Below are 18,072 nucleotides of genomic sequence, written 5' to 3'. Positions count from 1 at the left end.
AAATTTAAATTTTAAAGAAGACAACTAATTTAAATCCTAAAGAAGGTAAATTTTGTTCTTTTTATATTTTATTCTTTTTTTTTTTCAAGAAACCAAACTGAACTTTATTCAATAAAAAAAATAGCTCAAACAAAAACTAAGTCAAGTGCTAATATTAATTGAGAGAAAAATAAAATAAATAAACTTTCATAATAACACCCAAACAATATTTAAAAATTAAAAATTTAAATAAAATTCTACTAAAAAATAACAATTATTCAAATATTTTAAAAAGCAAGAACAAAGGAACTTAAAGGAAAGAGAAGAAAGAAAAGAAAAAGAAAGAGAGAAAAAAAAAAGAGTTGTGGCTGGCCGTAGCAGCCGAGGAAGCGGCAGCAAGGTGGTTCTCAGGGTGTTGGTACACAGAGTAGAGGGCTTGGATCCTCGGCTGGGTAGCAGAGCAGGAGGAGCTTTGACTGGGGTGTCTACGGCTGGGTAGCACAGCAGCTTTGGCTGGAATGATTCTTGGGCAACAGCAGTGTACATAGCAACAGGGAGAGAGCTTCTTGGCATAGCAGCAGCAACGGAGCAGGAGTAGGGAAGAGTCCTCAACTGGGTGTTCACGGGCAGCAGAGGCTTTAGGTATGGGGGAAAGGGCAGCAGCACAGAGGAAAGAAACAAGAGAGAGAGAGAGAGAGAGAGAGAGAGAGAGAGAGAGAGAGAGAGAGAGAGAGAGAGAGAGAGAGAGAGAGAGAGAGAGATATATCAGATTGAGAGGGAGAGAGAAGAGGAAGAGAAAGGGAGAAAGGAAAGGAGAAAGGGGGCCGAGAGGGAGAGTTCAAAGAGGGTGAGAAGAAGAGGGAGCTGGGAGGAAGGGAAAGGGAAAAAAAGAATTTATATAAGGCCCCATCCAAAGGAGCCCTACACAGCCAGAAGAAAAACTCGACCTCATATGCATGGCCGGGTCAAATCAACCCAAAAAGCATTTATTTTTTATATATTTTTTATTTTCTTGTCTTGTTTATTGCTTTTTTTGTTTCTCAACTTACAAGCCTAATTTTGGTCTTCCTACAACCCGTAACCTTCAAAGCTCAAAACACAAAAGTTGTGGGGCACTCTCTCTGCTTTTTAAAGAATTTTGAATCACCTCGATTGGAGTTCAAATAGGAGAATTATGCCCAAATTATGAAGTACCGTCAGCTTTAATGTCCATAATTTACTTTGCAATAAAATACCAAAAAATATTTAGAAATTATTCTTAAAATTTTGAGAGTAATTAGGTATTTAATTAAAAATATACGCCTCTATGGATGAATTAAAATACCTAATTACGCAATTTAAGCGCGTAATCACATGTCAGCCATTGCTCCACAAATATAGCAATTTCCCTCTTCATGTTACTCCACCAGAACAATTCCTGCAAGTCTCTATACATCTTCGTACTTGTTGGATGAATAGTATAGAGAGAGCGATGATCCTCCTCTAGAATGAGCCATTTAATATCAACGTCATTCGGTACACAAATCCAGGTATGGAATCTCAAAATCCCATCAACAGAGACATTGAAATTCGGCTTCAATCCATTCCACACTCCTTCCATGACCTCCACCAGCTCCCATCTTCCTTCTAAGCTGTCTTGATTCTCTCTCGCCAGGTTGGCTAAACAACTAAACTGGCGATGAACACCTAAGGATCTTCGTCCACCAACTCTATCTAGATCCATCACAATTTGATGTTGTAGGACAACTGCTGAAACCGATGCGCTCACTAATTTCTGGCTCAAAGCATCAACCATTACATTAGTTTTTTTTCGGGTGGTAACTAATGGTGCAGTCATAGTCCTTAATCAGTTCGAGCCATCTACGTTGTCTCATATTCTACTCCTTCTGGGTGAAGAAGTATTTGAGGCTCTTATAGTCAGTAAAAATCTCGCACTTTTCACCGTAAAGGTAGTGCCGCCAAATCTTTAGTACAAACACCACTGCTGCCAATTATAAATCATGTGTAGGGTAGTTTTTCTCATACTCCTTGAGCTGATGAGAAGCATAAGCAATAACTTTACCCTTCTACATTAAAACACGCCTGAGTCTTTTCTGGGATGCGTCGCTATAAATCACATAACTACCATTCCTTGATGGAATGGTCAACACTGGGGCCATGACTAGATGTTGCTTCAACTCTTGAAAGATCTGCTTACACTCACTAGTCTAGTCAAACCTACTATTCTTTTTCGTAAGCTATGTCAATGGACCTGATAGCCTAGAAAAGCCCTCAATAAAACGGCGGTAGTACCCTGCTAGACCTAATAAATTTCTGTCCTCGTGAACGTTCTTTGGTCTTGACCAGTTTACTACTGTCTCTACTTTGCCCGGGTCTGCTGATACTCCGTCTTTGGACACTACATGTCCCAAAAATGCAACCTACTCAAGCCAAAATTCGCATTTCTTTAATTTAACAAACAACTTATTCTCTCTAAGTACCTAAAGTACTAGCCTCAAATAAGTTTCATGTTCTACAGGACTCCTTAAATAGACTAGGATGTCATCTATAAATACTTCCAAAAATTGATCCATGTACTCGTGGAATACCCAATTCATCGGGTCCATGAATACTGCAGGCGCATTTGTCAAACCAAATGGCATAATTAGAAATTCATAATGGTCATACCGGGTTCAAAAGGCCATCTTCGATACATCCTCAAACTTCACCTTCAATTGATGATACCCAAATCGCATATCGATCTTAGAGAAAACCTGAGTTCCCTTCAGTTGGTCAAATAGGTCATCAATACATGGTAACATGTATTTGTTCTTTATAGTTACCTTGTTTATCTCTCTATAGTCGATGCACATCCTCATGGACCCATCCTTCTTCTCTACGAACAACACCAGCGCTCCCCAGAGTGATGTGTTCGGCCTAATGAAATCATTATCTAGAAGTTCTTGTAGTTTCTCCTTTAGCTCTGCTAGAGCCATTCTATATGGCACCTTGGAGATTGGTGCTGTCCCTGGTGCTAACTCAGTAGCAAACTCCACCTCACGATCTGAACGCAACCTTGGTAAGTTCTCGAGAAAGACATTGGGAAACCCCCATATCACTGGGATATCCACCAGCTTCAGTCCTTCCTTTGGTACTGCTGTCACACACACCAGATACCCCTGGTAGCCATCCAGAAGTAACTTCCTTACTTGCACCGCTAAGAGGATATGTGGTGCAGAGTGCACACATGACCTTACAAATTTAAACTCTTCCTCCGCCAGAGGTCTAAACATTACTTCCTTCTTTCGGCACTCTGTGCTCACATAGCTATGTAACGTCCCGACCCTATATACGGACCCAGATGTTACTTACTCATACAGAATACCTGTACCTGCTCAAGATACATAGACAACCCGCTCTAAACAGGGACATACAGGTGTAACTCATACATAACTGGAATGCAAACGTTGTGGAAAAATATAATCATTCATCGAGATTTCTTTAGACATATACTAGAGTTTACTATTGTATCCTCAAATACATTTATCCAGACTTAGAACATACCTATTATTACAACCCCAAAAAGATACTCCAACTAAGTTTAATACATGATTAGAACGCTTACGTATGCTATAACCAAAAACAATTCTCCAAGTCCCTCAAGCAACTAGGACCGACGTCCAAAAGGACCTGAAACAAAGGTTGTATAATGGGGGTAAGACACTTCTCAGTAAGGTGGAAAGTATTACAACAGTGTGTGACTGCATATGCTTATTTTAATCAAATCCAATACATACATCGAACATTTTCAATACTGTGGTGCAACAGGTATAATAACGTAAATGCTATAAATTTCCTTCCATAAAAACCTTTAAATCATGTATATAAATATTAGAACAACGACCAGCTTGGTATGACATAATTATACCTATTTATCCCGTGACACGGGTTGTGCACTGACGATTCTGACATGCCCTGTTTGTGCAGGCACTACCAAGCATCTATTCTATAGTCTGACTGCCTCCCCTGGTCCATTATTTTACTAGTGATTACAAACTCCTGCAAGCCGACTATCTTATGTACCCACACTGATTCACATGTGTGATTGCACTGTACTTTACTAGCTACAGAATTGAGCCTTTGGGAGTATCTTTCAACCCCTCTATAATATCGGCTACTATACAACTACCTAATTGAAATCAAAATCAGATCCTTACCTCGATTTTTGGGAAAACCCGAAAATTTTCAAAACGACGATCTGATCCGCTAGAGTAGTAAAGCTTCCTTCCCTGATCCATGCAGGAACCTCCATTTTTAGAAATAGATGTCGAACGGCGAAGGATCGGAGAGAGAGAGAGAAAAAAACTGCAGGTTAGAGAGAGAGGGAGAGCTTTTGGGAGAAACTTAGCCCTTAAGCAACCAAAATGGATATTTATAGGGCCCTTGACCAAGTCAAACTCGTCGACGAGGCTGTGTCTTCGTCGATGAGCCAATCACACAGCTCATCGACAAAGCCATTCCTTCGTCAACGAACCTCATTTCGGATATTTTCTTTGACCCGCTAGGTATTTCCTCGTCGACGACACTCTGAATTTCATCGACGAGGCACTGAAGGGACTTCATCGATGAACTTGCTGCCCTTGTCGACGAACCCTGCTGTATAACTCCACTTTATTATGTTTCTTATGTGTTTTCCTTATTTATGGGTTCGGGTCTCTACAATCTCCCCTCCTTATAAGAATTTCATCCCCGAAATTCATTTAACCGCTACCACGCATAATATTATCTCATAGTTTCATTCTATCGAAGAGTCGATGGCCACCTACAAAGCGACTTTAGCCCGAATTCATTACGTACCCTCACATATGGCGGAGGAATACCATGGTTACAAAAAGATAATTCGAAAGATTACATACACATACAAAACTCTCCCGAAGATCATGCCATTTAATCTAAACCATCTATACTACTCTACATACTTACATACTACCAAATAACTGCGGGTACTTCTGGCGTATTTCAGATTCTAATTCCCATGAAACTTCTTCCATTGCATGGTTACGCCATAATACCTTTTCTAACAATATTTCCTTAGTCCGTAACTGCTGAACCTTACGATCCAATACCTGTATTGGTACCTCCTCATATGATAAAACATCACTGATCTCCAGAGGTTCGTAACTCAGTATGTGTGATGGATCTGGTACGTACTTCCTTAATACAGACACGTGAAATACATCATGGACTCTAGATAGTGCTGGGGGTAATGCTACTCGATAAGTAAACGAACCTATCCTTTTAAGGATCTTGAAAGGCCCGATGTACCGAGGACTTAGCTTCCCCTTCTTTCCGAATCTCATCACCCCTTTCATCGGAGCGATCCTCAGAAACACCATGTCTCCTATCTCAAATTCCAACTCCTATCGACGAGTATCAGCATAACTCTTCTGTCGACTTTGAACTGTCTTGATTCTTTCCTTAATCAACTTGACCTTTGCAGAGGCCTGTTGAACTAGTTCTGGACCCAATAATTGCCGCTCACCTACCTGATCCCAGAACAATGAACATCGACACCGACAACCATACAACGCCTCATAAGGTGCCATCTTTATGCTAGCTTGGTAACTGTTGTTATACGCAAACTCAACAAGCGGTAAATATCGTATCCGACTATCACCAAAATCCAATACACAAGCCCGCAACGTATCTTCTAATGTTTGAATAGTCCTCTCAGATTGTCCATCTGTTTGCGGGTGAAAAGACGTACTGAACATCAGTCGTGATCCCAAGGCATCCTGTAGACTCTTCCAGAAATGAGATGTAAAACGCGGATCTCAATATGAAACAATAGAAATAGGAACACCATGGAGTTGTACCACCTCCTGCATATAAAGATTAGCCAGCCTATGTAGAGAGTAGCTGACTCTGATTGGAATGAAATGTGTAGTCTTTGTCAGTCGATCCACTATAACCCATATAGCATGTCAATGCACCTCCGTAGGTAAGCCCGTCACAAAATACATCGTAATGTGCTCCCATTTCCACTCAGGAATACCAAGTGGTTGAAGGGGTCCTGCCGACCTCTGATGCTCTGCTTTTATTCTCTGACATATCAGGCACTGCTCTACAAAACGAGCAATCTCCCTTTTCATGTTGGACCACCAAAAAGATTCCCTCAAATTTCGGGACATCTTCGTACTACCAAGATGTACGGTGTAGAGTGAACGGTGTGCCTCCTCTAAAATGACCCATTTAATCTCTGCATCATTTGGTATACAAACTCTGCTACAAAATCCCAATATCTCATCGCCAGAGATACTGAAATCTGGCTTCAAGCCCTTCTGAACTCCTTCCATAACCTGAACCAACTTTGGATCCCCCCTCTACGCTACACGGATCCTCTCCTGCAAAGTTGGCTGCACCACCAAACTGGAAAGAACAGCCTGATGATTTCCTTCCACCACCTCTAAGCCCAACCTTTCAAGGTCCATACAGATCTGATGCTGAACCTCCACTGCTGAGACTAACACATCAATAGACTTCTGACTCAGAGCATCAGCTACCACATTAGCCTTTCTTGGGTGATAGTTAATAGTACAGTTGTAGTCTTTAATCAACTTAAGCCATTTGCGCTATCTCATGTTCAGCTCTTTCTGGGAGGAAAAGTATTTAAGACTTTTATAATTAATAAAAATCTCACACCTTTCACCGTATAGGTAGTGCAAATTTTCAATGCAAACACCACCGCTGCTAATTCCATATCATGTGTCGGGTAGTTCTTCTCATATTCTTTGAGTTGACGAGAAGCATAAGCAACTACTCTACCCTACTGCATTAGAACACAACCAAAACCCTTTTTAGAGGCGTCACTATAAAAAATAAAGCTGCCAACACCGGATGGAATAGTCAGAATTAGAGCAGTAACCAGTCGCCGTTTCAGCTCCTGGAAAGTCAACTCACATTCATCAGTCCAATTGTACCTCATGTTCTTCCTCGTGAGTCACTTCAAAGGACCTGCTAAAATGGAGAACGCTTCTACGAACCGATGGTAGTAACCTGCAAGACCCAGAAAACTTCTAACTTCCTGAACATTCTTTGGTCTCGCCTAGTCCACTACTGCTTCTATCTTACTCGGATCCACTGATACCCCTTCTTTAGACACCACGTGCCCTAGAAATGCAATATGTTCAAGCCAGAACTTGCACTTCTTTAGTTTAGCATACAACCTCTTATCCTTAAGCATTTGCAATACCAGCCTCAAATGAACTTCATGCTCTGCAGCACTCCTAGAATACATTAGGATATCGTCGATAAATACCATGACAAACTGGTCTAGATATTCGTGAAAGACTCTATTCATCAAATCCATAAATGCTGCAAGTGCATTAGTCAAACCAAAAGGCATAACCATAAATTTGTAATGGCCATATCGAGTTCGAAATGCTGTCTTCGGGATATCCTCCGCTTTCACCTTCAGCTGGTGATACATAGATCATAGATCAATCTTAGAGAAGCTCTGGGTGCCCTGAAGCTGATCAAACAAATCATCAATCCTGGGTAAGGGATATTTATTCTTTACCATCACCTTGTTAAGCTCTCTATAGTCGATGCACATTCTCATCGACCTATCCTTCTTCTTCACAAATAACACCGGTACTCCCCAAGGAGAAACACTTGGTCGAATGTACCCCTTGTTAAGCAGCTCTTGAAGCTGTTCTTTCAACTCTTTCAGTTCAGCTGGAGCCATACGATAAGAAGCTTTCGATATTGGCGTGATACTTGGCGTTAACTCTATAGCAAATTCCACTTCACGGTCCGGAGGTAATCCTGACAAGTCCTTTGGAAACACGTCAAGGAACTCGTGCACTACTGCAATCATCTCTAGTTCTCATTCTTCTGCTGGTATGTCTTTCGCAAATGCCATATACCCATGGCATCCCCCCAAGAGTAACTTCCTAGCTTGCAAAGCTGGAAGGATCCATGGTGCGGAACGCACACACGACCCTAGGAATTTAAATTCCTGCTCCCCTGGTGGTCTGAACAACACCTCCCTCATGTGGCAATCAATACTGGCATAACTAGCCGATAACCAGTCCATCCCCAAGATGATATCAAAGCCATACATGTCGTACACCACAAGGTCAACTGGTAGCACCCTCCCTAGAATTTCAATCTGGAAGTCACAAACTACATTGCTACACCCAATTGTAGACCCATATGACGTAGCCACTACAAGTTCATAATTTAATAGTTGCACCTCAAGACCACACAATTTAACAAACCCACGAGAAACAAAAGAATGCGTTGCCCTAGAATCAAATAATGCAATAGCTTTATGAGAAAGCATGTAAATGATACTTGTGACTACATCACCAGCATTCTCCATATCACCAAGAGTTAGAGAATACACCCTATCCTGGGCTGTACCCCCTTGCTGACCACCATGTTGTGCCTGAGCATTTCCCTTGTATGGCTGCTGTGACGTTCCACTACTCCCCCGCATATGATAGCCTCTCGCCTAATGTCCTTGCCTACCACACTGAATACAAGCCCCAATAGACAACCAAAACTGCCCTGCGTGCTTCTTGCCACACAAAGAGCAACCATGACAAGATGCGGTATTCTAAGACGTACCACCACTGTTCTTCTTCCAGTTACCTTATCTCGCCCTGGATGATGAACTGGGAGGCGCTGGCCTCTTCTTCGGGACCTAAACCTTTGCGTCCTCTAGCAAACTCTCCTCTACCACAGTGGCTTTGTCGACCATTGTAGCAAAGTCTTGCAACTGCAAGATTGCCTTCTGCCTACAGATCTCCTTCCTCAGACCCCTTTGAAACTTCCAAGCCTTCTTCGCTTCATCCGGTACCACGAATGAAGCGAATCGGGACAGCTTCTGGAATTTGGCAGCATACTACTGCACCGTCAACGACTCCTGCGTCAAGTTCATGAATTCCTCCATCTTCGCGTTTCTAGCCGTGGTTGGAAAATACCATTCAAAGAATAACTCTTTGAACCAAGCCCACATCAACGCTACTGGTATAAGTCAGTGTTCCTCCATCTTCTTCAAAGACACCCACCATCTCTCTGCCTCCCCTAACAACTTAAATGTTGCAAAAGTTACCTTATGCTTCTCAGTGCAGTTTAAAGCATCCAGAATCTTTTCAATCTCCTGGACCCAATTCTTAGCACAAACTGGATCTGCACTTCCTATGAATATTGAAGGCTTCAACTTGGTGAACTGTTAAATAGAGCAGCCCATCTGAGTCATAGAATGTCATGCCCTCTATTCGTTTGCACCACCTCAGCCATAAGCTGCTATGCAAAATCACGCAATACACTAGTAGAACCGCTGCCAGCCTCATGGCCAGCACCCTCACTACTATTGCCTCCCACGTTGGCAGTAATATCCGTGGATTCCATCCTAAAAAGCAATTACTAGAATCCATTAGAAAAAGTAATAGCCTAACGTCAACTACTACTATCATAATATAAACTCAATTCTCTAAGTTCGTATCCTTAATATTGCCATACTCCATAAATTTGACATCCTTATTCTAACCCAAGTTCCACCCTTCCACTTGGAAACAAAACCGTCAATAGATTGCAGTGATTTTCTGAATCTTTCAACTCATCCAGAAAAACACAAAAGTCTATCAATGGATTTACGTCTCCAGGTATACAAAGAAAAACCCAAAGTCTCATCCATGTCCTATACTCTGGTATATTCTAGACTATAGAAACTAGCAAATCCTAAGTCCTGAACATATCCCTAATCAGACAGCATGCATTAAAGCACACTTCCGACTAGTTAAGGGCTCTGATATCAACTGTAACGTCCCGACCCTTTATATAGACCCAGGTGTTACTTACTTATACAAAATACCTGTACCTGCTCAAGATACATAGACAACCCGCCCTAAATAGGGACATACAGGTGTAACTCATACATAACTTGTCACGCGCCGAACCCAAAAATGGGACCCAGGGGTGAAAATGTAATCTAATTTGTCCCTGTATCATACAAACAATCCAAAGATACAGTACAAGGATGAGGGTTCGACCCCGTGGGGTTCCCAGGCACCCTATACACATCCAAACACAACAGAATATACGCAGTGAAAAAAAGTCATTCTATACAAGCATGGTACCATACCAGAGTCTATATAAGAGCAGAAACAAGGTTCCATAAAAAACATACAAATGGGTGCCTAACACATCTCAAAATGGCAACCCACCAAACACAAGTCCTAGCACATACCCAAGCGCTACCCGCACTACACGGGCCACTACGCTCCTAACCCAAGAACACTAGTTCCGGTTACTCAAAGGACCTGTAAAAATGTACGTACAGTGGGGGGGAGACACATCTTAGTAAGGCAAATACAGGTTACACTAGTGTGTGGCATTTGAGTGTTATCATGACAGCAAATATATACATGGTTAAAAGCATTTCTAGTGTTTTCACAGTGCAGTTCCAGTACAGTGCATACACACACACACACACACGCATACGAACGCCCATGATCTACCCAGTGTCATCACACCCCTCGGCCTGAAGCTGGTCCGCGATATTCGGCATTAGCCCATAGCCAACTCGCGATACACGGTGCCACCGGCACATGGCTAGTCCCAGACTACCATGGCATCGTACTAGTGCTAACTGGTGGATCCACACCCTTTGGTGATCATTTGGTATAGGCTCACGCCCTCGGATATAGAGCCAGACACTTTTTCGTACCTGGAACAATTTAGAACCCAGTTCCTAGTGCATTTCAACCAAAACACGAACATGCATGCTCATATAACCAAACAAACCACACCCATTTAGTAATCTAAAATCATGGTTTTCCAAACACATATAGTTTAAAACAAGTCAAGGCACGTCCATCCTTAAATCACAGTATAAATGATCATATACCCACGGTTTTCAACAAAACCAAGGATACAGCCCGTCGCCCTCTTTTCCCAAAACTCTAATAATGTAAAACCCATAGTTTCCCCCATTAGATCCCCCCCAAATGAGTAGCTAAAACACGCACAGGACTGTGGACCACAGTTCCACCGAGTCTGATTTCAAAAATAACTAATATAAACTATATTCCCTTACCTTTCCCCTAGATGACAGATCCTGAACTCTAAGGCTCCTAAACAACGAACTGAGTTCTTAAAACCTACAAATTACAGTACAGAATATACTCACAACTCCATCCTCTACCAAATTACCAGATCAGAAAATAAAATCGAGCCTTACCTTGATTTTAAGTCGAAACCCAAAAATCTTTGAAACAAAATTCCAATCCATAGGTTTTGTAGAGAATTTTTCCACGATCCTTGTGGCAACTTCGGATTAATGATTCTCGTGACTATTGGCGAAGAAAACTAGAGAGATGGAGAGTAGGAAGAGTTCTAGAGAGAGAGAGAGAGAGAGAGAATCTAGTATTCTTAGCTTGGAAGTAAAGAGAAAGGATATTTATAACCCTTTGACTCGGCCATCCTCGTCGACGAAATGGTGTCCTCGTCGACGAGGTCATATAGGCAGCTTGTTGACGAGTCTAAGATTCCCGGTTTCCCGAAATCTCTCAACTTCTCCTCATCGACGAGCCTCTGAACTTCGTTGACAAGAAATACAAGGCCTTCGTTGACAAACTCTGGCTTCGTCAATCGAGCTTATTCAAATTCCAATTTTACCCCTCTCTTAATTATTTAAACCCATATATCATGTTTCGGGTTTTTACATAACTGGAATGCAAACGTTGCAGAAAAAACATAAACATTCATCGGGATTTCTAATAGACATATACCAGAGTTTACTATTGTATCCTCAAATACATTTATCCAGACTTAGAACATAACCTATTATTACAACCCCAAAAAGATACTCAACCTAAGTTTAATACATGATTAAAACGCTTACGTATGCTATAACCAAAAACAATTCTCCAAGTCCCTCAAGTAACTAGGACCGACGTCCAGAAGGACCTGAAAAAAACGTTGTATAATGGGGTGAGACACTTCTCAGTAAGGTGGAAAGTATTACAATAGTGTGTGACTGCATATGCTTATTTTAATCAAATCCAATACATACATCAAATATTTTCAATACTATGGTGCAACAGGTATAATAACGTAAATGCTATAATTTCCTTCCATAAAAGCCTTTAAATCATGTATATAAATATTAGAACAACAACCAGCTTGGTATGACATAATTATGCCTATTTACCCGGTGGCACGGGTTGTGCACTGATGACTCTGACGTGCCTTGTTTGTGCAAGCACTGCCGAGCATCTATTCTATAGTCCGACTGCCTCCCCTGGTCCATTATTTTACCAGTGATTACAAACTTTTGCAAGCCGACTATCTTATGTACCCATACTGATTCACATGTGTGATTGCACTGTACTATACTAGCTACAGAACCGAGCCTTTGGGAGTATCTTTCAACCCCTCTATACTGAAGTATGTTTCAACTCCTTTAACAGAAGTATCTTTCAACTCCTTTGGTAGCAAGTTGTGGTTCCATTTATCATATATACGATTTATAATGAAAACATATTAACCTGTACAATTCCAGTATTTTCACAAACTCATGTAATCACTTCGGGTATAAATCGGCACCTGTTTTCCACATATTCCTGTATAGAAAAATAGAATTCCAGTTTCCATAATTCATATCAGTATTATAAAAGATTCTTATGTTCCATTTCAATCTATATGTCACACTGGTTTGAAGGAAAACCCACTATATCATATAAAATTTCATAATATCATTTGAATGGAAAAGTAAAGGATTCCAGCATCTCCTACATTAATAATATTACAAATAAGTAAGTTTTGGAAAATATGGAGATCATCAACCAAAATCCTCATTTTTACCAAAAATCGTAAAATCGTAAAACCGGCATTTCTACTCGGTGGAATTTAGCAAATAAGCAGTTAAATCATACATATAAGCATAAACTAATTTTTTAGCAGTTTAGTTTTACAAAAATACTGTTGTAAACAAATTTGCCTTACCTTAAACCCGAAAGTAGAAACTCGTATGAAACGACTCAAAGCAACGACCCTGGATCCCCGAAACCTAAAAACCACATAACATTACTTCTCTATAATTTCGACTACTATACAACTACCTAATCGAAATCAAATCCTTACCTCGATTTTTGGGAAAACCCAAAAATCTTCAAAACGACTATTTGATCCGCTAGAGTAGTAAAGCTTCCTTCCCTAATCCACATAGGAACCTTTGTTTTTAGAAACGAATGTCGAACAACGAAGGATCGTAGAGAGAGAAAGAAAAAAACCACAGGTTAGAGAGAGAGGGAGAGATTTTGGGAGAAACTTAGCCTTTAAGCAACCAAAATGGATATTTGAGATTTTGGGAGAAACTTAGCCTTTAAGCAACCAAAATGGATATTTATAGGGCCTTTGACCGAGTCAAACTCGTCGACAAGGCGGTGTCTTCGTTGATGAGCCAGCCACACAGCTCGTTGATGAAGCCATTCCTTTGTCGACGAACGTCATTTCAAATATTTTCTGTGATCCGCTTGGTATTTCCTCATTGACGATGCTCTAAATTTTATCGACGAGGCACTGAAGGGACTTCGTCGACGAACTTGCTGCCCTCTTTGACGAACCCCATTGTATAACTCCCCTTCATTATGTTTCTTACTTATTTTCCTTATTTACGGGTTCGGGTCTCTACAAGCTGGATGCTAACCAGTCCATCCCTAAGATAATATTGAATCCCTACATCTCTAGAACAATGAGACTGGTAGACAATTTCCTCCCCTGAATCTCAACTGGGTGGTCTTGAACCACATTACTGCACACAATAACTGACCCCGTCGGCGTAGCCACTCCTAACTCAACCCCTAACGACTGGGTCTCAAAGCCACATATTCTAGCAAATCTTTGGGATGCAAATGAGTGGGTAGCCCCAGAGTCAAACAGTACAATAGCATTATGTGACATAAATGAAATCGTACTTGTCACCACATTGCTAACGTTCTCTGCATCACCTGACGTCAACGAGTACACCCGCGCCTGTGTGGTGCCCCCTTGGTGACCTCCTTTGGCCGTCTGACTACTTCCTCCATACTGCGACTGTGAAGGCGCGTAGTTCTATACCGACAATCCCGTATCCTGTGTCCCATACTACCACATCGATAGCAACACAAAAAACTAGTCTTGTACTCGCCTGCATGCATCCTATTGCATTTAGGACAGGCAGGGCGCTGAGAATTTCTTTGAGTGGCTCGCGGCCCTAACGCCTATCGCTGGCCTGAAGAACTACCAGGCCGCTTCTAGGAGTTCTAACCGGTGATGGACTGATAACTCTGAGATAAAGGTCTTTTCCTCTGACTTGTCTCTCTCTCCCCTTCTTGTATACTAGCTTCAGCCGCCATGGCTCTGTCTACCAGCTCTATAAAGCCCTAGACCATCAACGCCGCCATATGCACGCGTATGACATGTCTCAATCCTCTCTCAAACATCCAAGCCTTCCTTAGCTCATTCGGAACCATATGTGGAGCAAATCAAGATAGCTTCACAAATCTAGCTGCATATTGCTGCACGACCATGGATCCCTGTGTCAGACATAGAAACACCTCCACCTTTACCTCTTTAGTGGCAACAGGGAAGTATTTGTTGAAGAATACTTCCCTAAACTGGCTCCAGGTAACCATTACATACCTTGGACATTGCTCCTCTATTAGCTTTGCTTATCACCACCATCTCTTTGCCTCCCCCACCAGTTTAAAGGCAAAAGTACCTTCTATTCCTCCGTGCACTCCAGCACTTCCAATAGCTCCTCCATCTCCTGAACCCAGTCCTCCACCACAATTGGGTTTGCTCCTCCCGAGAATGCTAGTGGATTCGTCCGCAAGAACTGTTAGATCGTGCAACCTCTATCAGCCACCAACTGACTTCGTTCCCTAGAATCTCTTTGAAACTCCCTTTTGGCTTGCCGTGCTTTAATACGCAGTACAGACAAAGCTTCAGCATCATCACTGCTGGAGGTATCCACATGATTATCCCCTCCAGTCATGACTTCTTTTCCCCTCCAACCTTTTTCACCAAATCAAAAATCTAATCCGCTAGAACTGTAAATCCTAGCTCCCTGATCCTCGTAGTAACTTTCGATCGTCGAAACGGGCGACGAACAACGAAGAACTGTGGAGAGAGAGAGAGAGATGACTCACTGGTTCTAGAGAGAGAGAGAGAGAATTTTGGGTTTCTTAACCCTTAACCAATGAAAAATTCTATTTATAGGCCTTTTGAGCCGGTAAAATTCATCGACGAATTGGTCCTTCATCGACAAACCATAGAAGACTGTTCGTCGCCGAGCCTCCTCCTTCGTCGACGAACCCAAGCCTAATATTTTCCCTATCGATTGGGATCTCTTCATCGACGAGACTCTGAATTTCGGTGACAAAGCACTGAAGGGCCTTTGTTAATGAGAACATTGACTTCGTCAACGAAGCCTGCAAAAATCCCCTTTTTACCCTTTTCTTATTTTATGGGTTAGAATCTCTACAGAAAATGCATACATGAGAACATATATATAGGGGAGCTAAGCTCCATTCTTAGAGTAAGAGCATAAATGACTCATATGCATCATGTTTCGCTTTTTGAATATTGAGGCTATTCTGAAAACCCTGAACATCATTTCCGGCTTGAATAGATATGGATTGTTCTTGGTTTATAAGCATTATATTATGCCTAAATATCTATCTTCTGATGCATTTATGCTCCCTAAGGAAACTATACTGATCAAATGATAAACTTAGTTAATAAATATTCAGTATAGTTGGTTTAAGAAATTTAAGATGATTACTTATATTGATTGGTATGCTTTGTGAAATCAGTTCTAGAGGTATAAGTAATCCATTCCATCTAAGCTATCATTTGAATCTAAAGGGGGAGATTTTTATAAAATCCTACTTCTTATGCTCACCCTACTTTTAGCTTAGACCTATAGGTTACTGTGACCCGTATGTCTAGTATAATGAATTTCTTTCTACCCATGGTAAATCTCTAACTCATAGCATCTAGACTCGTATTCAAATTCATAGGGGAAGCTCTTGAGTATAAATTTCTATCTTGCTGCACTCATCCACTCTTAGGCTTAAATGTGCATTGAGTTGTATTGTGGCATATGCATTAAAATATGATGAGTATCTTGAAAATCTTGAATTGAAACACAATACTTTGTCACATGTCTTAAATTTTGCCCTATGATCCTACATTTGAATTGTTTGATCATTACGATCCATATGGTTAATTTTTTTTGGATATTTTGAGGAATGCTCTTAAATGCTAAACCAAAAAAACATTGCTTGTTTAAGCTTTGTGTTAAATTTTCTTTTTCAGCAAGCATATTCCCTATGATTTAATATATCAAAAGGGGTAAATAATTTGTTTTTAATGTTTTTATGGCAAGAAATGTTTTTAAAACTAGACTATATCTTATCTCTTGCTTATATGATCAAATGCTTCCATGACATGTGCTATCTTTCAAAATTTTGTGTCATGAACTTTAAAAATATTAAAGATTTTATTATTCATATAATTTTCTTTAAGAGGGCTTTGCATGACTGGTCCATCAATCATATATATATATGAAATGCATGCAAACTAGTTAGACCAATCTTATGCTCAAACCTACACTTTCTATCATATGTCGTATGTTCTGAACTCAAATCTTTTGCGAGTCTTGTGTAATGTTTAAATTGCAATGGTTTGAGGATGTTTCTCGTCTGACCTTGTTTAACATGTCATTTTAAATACATATGGCCAGTTGTCACGTCCCGAACCCGCAAATGGGTCCCAGGTGGGATTTAGTAACCTAACTTATTTCTGTATCATTTAAAACATACATGATACTATATTGAATGAGGGTCCGACCCCATGGGGTACACGTAAACCCTATACACATTCACATACATATCCATACACATCAAATACGTAGCGAAAATATTCTTTCTAATACATATATTGTACCATACCAAAGTCTATACATGACCAGAGTCTAAGCTCCAAAATACCATACATATATCGAGTGTCTACAAAACCTAATAATGACAACCTTGTTATAAAATTCGTACTTACATAAGTACTCTACGTAGCTAATCGACACCCACGCTCTCGAATGCTAGGATGCTAGTTTCAGCTACCTGAAGGACCTAAAAAACATTTGTATATTCGAGGTGAGACACCTTTTAGTAAGGAAGAAAACAAGTTATATCAGTGTATGACATACATGTAACGACCTGCTCCTTTTTCACATATATTTTTTTTTTATATAAATAAATTATCATCATATCATACATTCCAACTCAGCAGGTCACAATCCACTTGGGCCCGTGGGCACCAAGGATATAACAAAACATACAGCAGAAGTCTACGCAGCAGAAAGTATAAAATCATATACATCTCATCATAATGTGCATAACACATACCAGAGTCACTACAATTACTATCTCACAGTATATACATCTCAAAAATGAAATCTAGGGACAATCCCCACAAAACCTAACTGTCCCTACCAAAAACTTACCCTTCCAAATAGGGCAAACAACTGATCTAGATCAGCGGGACTTTTCCCGCTCTCCTATCAGGGGCTCCTGAAAAATGTATAAAATTTAGGGGTGAGACACCTCTCAGTAAGGGAAATAAACTAATACCAGTGTGTGGCAACATGAGTATTCTGTGTTCTACATATACCATACATAACATATTTACTACTGTTTATCAAATCTGGGAAAACATATGCATATCAAAACATGGCAGAACATACTGCATTTTCATAAACATTTCTCATCTCATATCATAATAATAATAACATAAAAATAACCTTGGTAGGTTAGCTGGCTGTTGTCATGTATTACCCCCACATGACTGGGTTGTGTGGCCCGAAGGCGGGACCTGACAATGGTTGGCCGACCACTGCCAAGTCAAACAGTAGTCTGTAGGTCCGATGGGTCTACCCAGACTGGTCAGTACACCAGGGGCGATAACAGCACACTTCTTGAAAATAACCACATCGACCATCCAATCTCACACCACTCCGTACAGCGGCGTTAACACAGATATCATGATCACGAGGACCAT

General features: G+C 40.8%; 1 protein-coding gene across 1 annotated transcript; it reads right to left on the bottom strand.

The window, feature by feature from the left end:
* Positions 1–1,303: 1,303 nt before the first annotated feature.
* Positions 1,304–1,816, bottom strand: LOC131163535 (uncharacterized). The gene has a single exon (XM_058120129.1). The coding sequence runs from the start codon at positions 1,814–1,816 to the stop codon at positions 1,304–1,306; it is 513 nt and encodes a 170-aa protein (XP_057976112.1).
* Positions 1,817–18,072: the final 16,256 nt, after the last annotated feature.

Source organism: Malania oleifera, chromosome 9 (assembly GCF_029873635.1).
Source record: "Malania oleifera isolate guangnan ecotype guangnan chromosome 9, ASM2987363v1, whole genome shotgun sequence".
NCBI classification, from domain to species: domain Eukaryota; kingdom Viridiplantae; phylum Streptophyta; class Magnoliopsida; order Santalales; family Ximeniaceae; genus Malania; species Malania oleifera.
Note: the sequence above shows the minus strand (reverse complement) of the source record. Positions and strands in the feature narration are given on the sequence as shown.

What these genes read in the sequence shown, in the direction of transcription:
- LOC131163535 (XM_058120129.1), bottom strand. Translation starts at nt 1,816, where the DNA reads ATGACTGCACCATTAGTTACCACCCGAAAAAAAACTAATGTAATGGTT.